This window comes from Euphorbia lathyris, chromosome 7, assembly GCF_963576675.1.
Source record: "Euphorbia lathyris chromosome 7, ddEupLath1.1, whole genome shotgun sequence".
Taxonomy (NCBI): Eukaryota; Viridiplantae; Streptophyta; class Magnoliopsida; order Malpighiales; family Euphorbiaceae; genus Euphorbia; species Euphorbia lathyris.
Window position 1 is genome coordinate 79,385,949 of NC_088916.1, and position 10,360 is coordinate 79,396,308.

The 10,360-nt window shown below is 36.6% G+C and overlaps 1 protein-coding gene across 2 annotated transcripts; it reads right to left on the reverse strand.

The window, feature by feature from the left end:
- Positions 1-436: 436 nt before the first annotated feature.
- On the reverse strand, positions 437-6,724 carry LOC136235582 (squamosa promoter-binding-like protein 14). Of its 2 annotated transcripts, XM_066025370.1 has the most exons (12): positions 6,452-6,724; positions 6,325-6,371; positions 5,479-6,112; positions 5,083-5,276; positions 4,154-5,004; positions 3,965-4,039; positions 3,756-3,863; positions 3,557-3,674; positions 2,848-2,983; positions 2,618-2,762; positions 1,932-2,519; positions 437-1,425 (listed from the first exon to the last, which is right to left on the reverse strand). In XM_066025370.1, exons 3-12 carry the CDS (start codon positions 6,048-6,050, stop codon positions 1,027-1,029), a joined length of 3,186 nt encoding a protein of 1,061 aa, XP_065881442.1. In that variant the 5' UTR covers positions 6,051-6,112; positions 6,325-6,371; positions 6,452-6,724; the 3' UTR covers positions 437-1,026. The 2 variants fall into 2 exon arrangements, with proteins under 2 accessions (XP_065881442.1, XP_065881441.1); XM_066025369.1 differs by having other exon boundaries at positions 6,325-6,724.
- Positions 6,725-10,360: the final 3,636 nt, after the last annotated feature.

Consider the following 10,360-nt stretch of genomic DNA (forward strand, 5'->3'; position numbering starts at 1 on the left):
ACGGAGGTAAACCGAGCTAGAACTAAAGTAATTTTTTCTTATCAAGACCTGACCCATTATACATGGGCCTGGATGGACCGAGCGACTACCCAAACCTATAAACAGGTCTAATCTCAACCACCCATCGTCCTAAAGACATCTGACCTTCACAGGCCTGGATGGACCAAGCGACTACCCGAACCTATAAACATGTCTAATCTCGACCACCCGTTGTCCTAAAGACATCCGAATTCGCTGTCAATTTATAAATTGTTTTCATAATTTAATTCTTGCCATCACCACAATATTAGCAAACAAACATCTTAAAAATGACAGTGACTCACTGATAGATAAAGGGGCATATTCCCAGAATTATGCTTTAAATATGTTCAAAGTTTTCCATGATATTGACATTTAATTTACTTTTTTATTTAATCTAACTTTATACTAAAAAAAATGCCATAAATAAAGGATTATGTTATTGCAAATATAATTTAACAAATATTTCACTATGATTATACAATATTTTTGTTCTATAATTTATCCTAAAATTATCAACTTTACAATAAAGAAATCAATAAACAGCGTCAAACTTAGTACTTCATCACTACTTTAGTTTCGAAACAAAAAAAAAAACTAACGAAAACGAAAGGGCTTTCTCGTAAATTAACGTCTCCTCCTCCCTGCTAACACCCTTCATTCCGGGTCTCATGGCTTCACCGTATAGATAGATAAAATGCTTCATAACCATCTCTTGGCCGGACAGCCTCTGCTTTAAGTCTGCTATGGCGAAACATTCCGATGATACGAAAAAAATTATAATAAGAGAACTCAGAATCTGCCAAAACAAAGATGTGCTCTGCTGCATTTTGTGCACACCAGCAACTATCTGTAATTCCCTTTGTTCTTTATTGTTGTCGCGCAAAGATCAACTCGTAGGAATGCGGGTAGATTTGATTGCAAACTGCCTGCTCCAAGTAGGATATTTTCAAACTCGAACTCGAGCTCGAAACTCCTTATTCTTCCCAAAACGAGTCTGATTCATCACTATATAGTGCCATAATCCAAATTCTCCCATTTGAAGGGAGCAACTAAGCCGATATCAGGGGCACCTCGTAAGAACAGGCACACGCAAACACAGACTGCGGCAATGGCGAGCATTGAGTGAATGAACGGACGCTGAAGCAGGCCTTGTGAACCCATAATCCTCCTGTTGTATTTTGCTGCCACGGTTGCACATTTGGCGCAAGATCTACGCCCTTGTGTTGAAGATGGCAATGGCTTACCTATCTCATTCCCTATGGTCACAGAAACTTGACCGTTTCTTCTGTCTGCGAGTTTCCGGGCAACTAATGTGTTGTAAGAGTGATTATTTGTCATAGCAGCATATGCGTATGGAGACTGTTGATTTGCATCGAGAACCGAATCCCAACAGGACAATCCAATCTGCAGAAAGGAAACTTTTTAGACAAATATGATTTTCGGGATAAGCACCCCGGACAAAAAGAGGTCAATAGGAGAAAAAGGAGATTACATAATGTATTCTAACTAAGGGTGTCAAAATGGGTTGGCGGATGGTAACGTGTCATGTCAACCTATTTTGGTGAACCTTGACACAAAACGACACGATTAATTAAATATGGAAAAAAATAACAGACCCGTTTTACACAAATAACGTGTTTCAACACTTTTAGTTAAGGTTAAATGAGTTAAACAGGTCCGGTTGACACGACCCATCAACTAGTCAAAAAAATATACGGGTCATAACAAGTCAGCGAGTCAAACAGTGACCACGACTCATTTATTTTGTGGAACGTGTCTCCTGTTTAAAACCCAAACCTGTTAACCCTTAACACTAATTCGTTTCATTTACAGGTAATGTAAATCGCATTTTCGTGTCAACCCATTTCACAAATGATAGCAGGAAGAGCAAGAAGCCGAAGAAAACTTACCCCTTGTGGGTCATTTGTCAAAGCATCAACCAAATCATCTGAACCAGTTGTACATGCAGCCAAATGTAGGGGTGTGATGCCACCCGGTCCTGCAATGCTCGGTGGGAAAATGTAACTTTTGGAGGAGGCTACAGAATAATGGATAAGCAAGTCCACCATTTTCCTACACCTCCTTTTCACAGCCCGGTTCACTAGCTGAATTTCAAACAGCATCTCTAATGACTCTGTAGATAGCCCACTCATCTCGGCATTCTTTTCCACCAGCAAGTCTAAAATTGTTTTGACCAATGCACAGTAGTCTCGTTCAATAGTAAAAATTAGCAAAAACCTGAACCGGGTAAGCGAATAATCTGGAACATCAAATGTAGAAGATGTTTTCCTTTGGAATAGCCATCCAAGTTCATTCAAGAAGCGTAGAACTTCCTCCCTTGATCTTGGACGAGCTGAGTATTGAGCTTGTTCTTCTGAAATGATATCACAGTCTTTAGACTCTTCATCAAGCTCGGATTCGAGGAGTCTCAACTCTTTACAGATTGTAGCATCTGCTATTATTACAGGAAAACTGTTGCCCTTGAATCCATTTTCTACCTGTTACGATATGCCACACATCGCACTCATCATTCTTAAACGTTCTATAGAGCACAAATATACTTGAAATAGATTCAAACAAAAGTTAGGAGTCTTACTTCGATGAAACAACGACCGAATGCACTAGGAGATGCACCATGGATTTCAAAATTATTCATGTTAACCTCATCATTCCTTGCTCCTGGAGAAGTTGATCCCATGACTTCCATTGACGTATATCCCCCCATGTAAGTGCAGTGAATCCTGCCAAATTTACAGACAAGCTTTAACAAAAACTCGGATACAAGTCACAAAAATCCATTTCATTGAAGAGAATAATTTTGCTTACTTGGTTCCAGGAGTAGCCAAATTCCTTCCCCTTAACCGAAGAGAGGTTTTTTGACCACCAACAACTGCGACCGGGGTCACTGACATCAACTCGGGTGAACTCCAAGTTCTCCATGATTTGCATAAACGAATCCTTCCTGAATTTTTATTATATACAAATATGGAACAGTTAATGTTATACCATATCTCTTCGTTGTACGCATCATTACCATATGTAAGTTTTTTTCTCCATAATAACATGAAAAGGCCAAACCCCGATATTCATTCGAGTATATACTACTCCCTCCTGTCTAGGATAGATGTCGATTAAGGTTTTTCACCAAAACCAATAAAACATTAATTAGACTATTAAAATGACTAATTTGCCCTCAATACTTCTCTCCTAAAACACTACTTTTATGCAAAAATTCTTTCTTCTTAAATGTTATTCCTTAATTAGAATTATTTGCATTAATACTAACCCTCTCTCTTACCATAATAAGAGCAAATTATAGAAAAAATTGTCAAAAGGGCATTGATATTATAAAACGTCATATATAGAAAAGACCAAACTTATAATCCTAAAGCGACATCTATTTCAGACCGGAGGGAGTATAGAGTATATACAGCATCATCCTCGGGAAGGAAAAAAGGCCCAGAGACTACTAAGATGACCACAGGAGAAATAAAATAGTTAAAACAGGAAAAGAGCTGGATCCTATTTTACGCACCATCTTTATATGACGCTAGTTGTCTGCCAACGTGCAATAAAAACCTTCCACTTCTCCAGAAATCCGAATCTGACTCTTGAACCAAAGAATCAACTCTCTGAAGCAGGCCTTTTTCAAACTGCAAGGACCAAAAACACCAAGCAAATTGTCAGCATATAGCTACACTTAACTTCCTAAAACGGTGCAGCAATTCACTCACTTGCTCCCATGCAGCTGACGACATTGACAAATAAACGGAAAGAACCACACAACCAGGTCTTATGTAGCTCTCCATATCAGACGGACTGTTAGAAAGCCAATTGAGGATCTGAGAGAAAAGCAGAACAATGCTTATTAAGTAAAACAGAAAAGCAAACAATACTGCATCTCTTCCCCTCTCCATCATAAACAAAGACTACATAAACTAACCTGTGCGCGCAGTTTCCCGGGGAAATGACTGGGATCTTTATCAAAGAGCTTAAAGATTATTCGCCCAGTGCGATCCTGCGGAGGAAAGATGCAACCATTGAGTTGCAATTGGAATGAGAATTAGCACTTATTCGCTTGCAAAAACATTGAAGCAAAATACTAGAAAAACAAATCCAAACGCCAAGCTACCTGAGCATCAGAATTCTGACTAGAAGGCGAATGATCAGAACCAGAAGAAGATGTATAACCAGCTTGATATGGGAAATTTTGATATGAACTTTGATCAGCTCCTCCATTTGAAACTCTAAAGAGTTCGAGAGGTAACATGCTGCCGTGTGTTCTGCTACCTTCAGCATTGATATTCGCATCTCTACTGGTGGACATCTTTTCAGATTTCACAGTCTCCGCCGTGCTCTCTAATGGGAACAACTTGTGAACAACTGGAGGAGACGACGAGGGGGATGACCTCCCTTCACTTGGATTACTGCTGCCAGAAGAGAAATACTTCCTAGAAGATGCTAGTTTAGGCGGGCTATTACTCTCTGGCGATGAGCTAAATAGCTGTAAAGGTAAATTAGGATGACTTTCTTGAATTTGACAGTCTGAATCTTCAACAAGAGACCGGAAACAGCTACTACTTCTCTCCCCACCACCCACAGTAGGGAAATCTGTAATCGGCCTCTTCTGTAGATCGGGACCATTTGATTGAACAGGGTAAGACAACTTAGATTTTTCACTGTCACTGCTCTGGCTGCTTCTTTGAGATAGAAATGCAAGAGCATCTGGTGCAGATGCTGCCAAAGTTGCTGAAAGGACTGCAAGCAAGTCCGAGGTCGATGGAGAAGATGAGGCTCCGCGCAACCTGTTTAGAAGTTCTGCTGATTGTTGTTCTGGATTTTTTTTATTTAAACTTCCAATACTAGACAGCGCCGAGGCAAGATCCATAGGCAGAGGCAATGAATTTATTTTACTAAGAATCTGAATGAGCTGGTCCTTATTTGGCACCAATGAGCTATGTAAATTTTTCTCCTCATTCTTCCCTGCATTTCAAACAATTGAATTTCAAAAAAACATGAAGAGGAAAAGAAAAGCTTCGATTCATAGACAATTGCTTTCACCTTGTGTTCGAGCTAAAGCAGCCAACAAATTGACCAAGTCTAAATTAGCGGTGCTTGTTGTATCCCTGTTTCCAGGGAGAAGCAGCCGTGAGGTAACATCATCAGGCTGTGTTTTCCTCCTCCTTCGATTGTGCCCGGCGAGCCTGCGCCTGCAACTTCTCTTCCCCTCATCAAACTCAGAGAGTGGATGAAACCTAGATAGAGCAATAAAGGTATGGGGTAAGTCAAGTTGGACCAGCCATGGAAAGAAAACAGAAAGATCCTAAAATTAAGGAGACCGAAAACACATATTCTGCACTAAGAACTTAAGCTAAAACAATAGAGATCGTACAGAGAAGCAAGGAATGAAGAATTTAATGTGGAAAAGAAAGAGTATATCAATTAAAGAATGAAAACCTGCTACACTGTTGACAAAATCTCTGCATCTGCTTCCCAACTGAAGCTTTGCTGGACTTGCTATGAACCTCACAGACTTTATGGCGACGATGATAGTCCTTTGCAGTGGATAGATCTTCTTTACAGTTATCAACCTGACACATTGGATATGTGGCTGTGCCGGGAGATCCAGAACGGACTCTTTTGTTAGGCCTGGAAACAGGCTCCTCGACTGCAGTTAAAGCTCCGGCGAGATTCAAACGTAAACCGTCATCTTCATCCCCAACCTTCTTCAAATTACGAGAAGGTTCATTCCTCCGCTGCTCCGAGAACGGAGTTCCTAATTGCAAGCCGTTGGTGTCAGCATCACCCGATGGTTTCGCAACAAACCTCACACTATCCCAATCCCATGACTTCGGATTCCAATTATCTTTAGGGTTTTGAACAAAACGATGATGCTGTTGAAGCTGAAAACTGTTCATCTGATAAGAAAGATCACGCTTCTTCGCCATGGAAGTAGCATCACAAAATCGACTCGAAAGTGTTTGATGGATGAACATCGGAGGAGCGACTTGTGCACTTACCTCCTCCATCTCTCCCTTCCCTTACCAAAAAAACCCCCAAATTCCTCGGCCTTCAATCAATAAATCAAAACCTATAAATCATTTGACAAAATCAGCTCTGCATCCAGGTCAACGTTAGTAATAGACAAGTCTACTATGAAATTGTCACACAAAGATTCAACAGAAGTGCCGATTTCTAATAACAAAGAAGCACAAATGTCAAAAAATGATTGATTCAGTTGATATTATTAGATAAAACCTTATAAAACTGCAGAAATCTAGGAATTGAATCAAACCCCCATACCTTCATACAATTGTCATCTTCCTCCACTGAACTACTCAGATCTACACCTGCAATCTCCCAAAAATTAAATAAACTACTACACAATCAAAATTAAACCTCAAATCTGGAGAAATCCCCTGAATCTAACCGGAGAGAAAAAGTGGGAAGGAAAACAAAAACTTCTTCTCTCTCTATCTCTCTCTCTCCACAGCACAAGCTTTACTTTTACTCTTATTTTATTAAATTGAATTGAATATTATTTTAGAGTTGCAACAAGCAAGCAGGTGAAGTTGGGCATAAAGCGTAAATTGGGGGGAAGTTTAGGGTTTAAAGAATAGGAGATGGTGCCGCCCACGGACTAAAGGAAGAATCCAAGACTCTTCGTTTCCTTCTTAGCCATTTCTTTTTGACTTTTTTATCTACAGAAATTGAACTGGATTAGGCAAATAAAGATTAAATCTTTATTACTAAATTAAAAAAACAGAGTTGGAGAATGGTTGGTGTGGCACGAATTTAGCATAGTTTTAGAGAGAGAAATAGAGAGAGTTACCTTTTCGTACAGAAGATGATAATGGCGAACTTTTTTTTTTTTTTGGTGCTTCTTCTTCTTTAGCTCAGCTCAGACTCAGCTCAGCTCTCTTGTGTCCAATCAGTATTGATTATTTGTACTATCTCATTCCAATGTTCATGTCTTTTTCAATTTACTGTCAAATTTCGATTTAAATTATTAAAATTAAATTTGTACTACTAACTATTTTTTAAAATTTGCGTGAGAATTCTTCCGAATAACAACATTCAGTTAATCGGGTGTAATGGATCCGACCAATAAAAAAAAGAGAATCATGCTATCTCATTGGAAGATGGTTGGTGTAAGAAAAGAAAGTGCACAATTGTCACGTTTCTATTGGTAAGGTCATCATAGTAAAAAAATTTGTTAAAAAATAAAAATAAAAACTAGTCGTCACTTGTATAATGATGGAGAGTGTATATATGTAACTGGAAAGAGCGAACATTTAAAGCAATCAGCGGCAGTGGTGAATGAAACATTGTAACGTTTTCCGTCTATGGGCTCGAGTTGGTGTAAGAAACACTATAAAGGAGCGACTAGTCACTCGGGATTTATCACTAGGGTTGGTCTCATGGTTCTTCCCGTCTTTAGTAGTGGCCCCCCATTGGCAGGGCATTCTGGATGTATAATTGATACATTTATATTAATAAACACATCAGAGAAATTACATTTATGGCCATTGAATTTTACCCATTTTAATATTACGGTCACTGAACTTCAATTCTTAACGGCATGGTCATTCTTTGCACTTTTTAACACTGGTGACCACTCAATGCCTCAAAACGACTGTTGATGCCTCAAAATAAAATAAAAAAATTGAAGAGTTAATGGTATTCTAATGAATTTTAATTCTTGAAAATTTTCATTTTGAGGTCGTTTAGGTGTTGTTTGGTTAGGAGAGAGTGTGAACTTTTAGAGAGAGAATGCTCCAAAAAATTTGGTTTTAGAAAATAAAAAAGATGGTTTCGTGGTACATTAAACATAAACATAAACATAAGCAAGAAAATGACTATTAAAGGTACATTAAACATAAACATAATCAACATTTGAAATATATATAGATCGTAACTCCAAATTCGCCGCAAAGCAACTGTCCAATCTTCAGCATTTGAATCATTCTGAACCTTCGGATCTAAGTCCTTTCTTTTGCAATCCCGTAAATCCAGTGATCTACGGATAAGATCAATCGTTTCCGTCCTTGCTAACACAGAAAAGGTTACAAAAATAAAGATTTTAACCAACAGACGCAGTTCAAACGGATTCAAAGATACAATGAAATATATATGATCCAACTAAAACACTAATACAAACAAAAGAAAAAGAACTACGAAAAAAAAAAAACAAAAAATGGTGGGAGGAGGAAGAAGAAAGACAAGCTTCCTTCTTCCTTCTCAACTAGATAGCAGCAAAAAGAGAGGCAGGCAAGAGGAGAGTCGGTGATTTAGGAGGGGTGGGAGAGAAAAAAGGAGCAGAAAAATGGGGATGGTGAGGGATGGTGATGAGGGGCGGTGGTGGGAATCCTAGAGAGAATGGAGACCTTCTCTCTCTACGACATTTTATTTTTGTTCTCATTCAGATCATTTCTTACAACTTTAAAAAAAAAATCAATACTAAGTCACTCCAAAAGATGTATATGTCCAATAGGGATGTTTGATATGGTAGAAGTGCTTGGAAGAGTGTCTTCTATTGAAATAATAAAAATTGCTTAGTTTTTTATGGTAATATTGCCGTTTTTTTGACACTCATTTGTCACTCTTACTATTTCTTTTTCTAATACAAAAATTAGATTCAGATTACTTTCCTTATATATTTTTTCACCGTTTTCTAATTTGTTTTTCTTTTAATTTGTGCGTGTCAGTTTCTTTTTATTGGTTTTCGTATTAAAAACAAATTATTGTTATTTATTATAGAGAGGTATATTTGATGTTTTGTTTTTTTACAAAGTTACAATTGCTACCTTAAAACATCAATAAACGAATATTTGATAAATTAATAACTTTGATTAAATAATATTTTTTATGCTTTTGATTTGGATATAAGATAAAATAATAACCTCATCAAGTACATAAGATATCTTTGAAACTCAATGAAAATATTTCGAAATTCATCAATCAGTTAGGAGCGCGATTTCCTTTTCAGTAATTATGCACAAATTCAATGGACCAATCTCTATCTCGTAGCTCCTAACAACGAGCTATTAACCAAGCGTATGGGTGGTGGTGGAGGTCCGTCACACAAGCCAACAGCTGCAACGCCGTCCTCGAATCCAACTCCACTTTAACCTTTCAGAATCCCTTATCGCAGGCTAAGCATAGACCAAAGTAAAGGCTCCAAATTTCAGACAGAGTGACCGTATAATACCCGATATTAGCACCAAAGCCTCCTAGCCAAACTTCCCTTAGTATATTAACTATTTAAACTCTTAAAAATAAACAAAAAATATTTACTTTTTCGTTTGTTTTTTCATTGTGATTTTTTTTTCATTTTTTAAATTAAAATAAAGTTATAATATTATATCTAAATAGAAAAAGTGAGTTTACTTGTTCATATTTGAATTCACATAATATTTAATTTAATGTGTATTTTTAGATAATAAAATAAATATTTAAGTTGCTATCATTCGACTTGGGTTAACTTTTTAAGAATATTAAATATATATTTTTGAGGAAACGAATATTAAATATTTTAAAATCAACAATTAATTTGACTCTATAATGTTTTACTTAGACCAAGTTGTAATTTACTAATTTATTATTTTTACTTAAATAGAAAATGTGCTTCAACACTATCACCGAAATGGGTTAGGTTATGCTTACTTTGTTTTTAATAAAGTAAATCTTACTTTGTTTTTTCCACCATTGGATGGTGATGAACTTTGACAAAGTAAGCCCATCCAATGGTAGAAAAAACAAAGTAAAGTTTACTTTGTCAAAAACAAAGTAAGCATAGAAAGCATATCACGGAAATATATAAAAAAAATGAAATCAACATTTTAATAGTATAATAATAAAAACTAGGGTAAATTTCAAATAAAACCCATGTGGTTTCACTAATTTTCAGATAAATGATTATGGTTTATTTTTTGTCAAAACGATGATTGAGGTTTTTAACTTTAGCAAAATAAGAATTTTTTCGATTGATACTATTAAAATCACCCTTGACGACTTCAAAAATGACATATTTTAAGAATTACTAATATTCTAAGCAACTTTAATTCTTCAACTTTTTTATTTTGAGATTAATTAGATGATGTTTGGTAAAGAGAGAGAAAATTAATGTTTAGAGAGAGAAAGTACCAAAAAAGATGATTTTCAAAAATCGAAAATGTAGTTCCATAAAAAATATAACATTGAACAAATTTAATTCTTGAAAATTTTCATTTTCAGGTCGTTAAAGATGGTTTTAATAGCATTAATCCAAGTGTGAAACCTCAATCATCGTTTTGACAAAAAGTAAACCACAGTCCTTTATCTGAAAATTAGTGATACC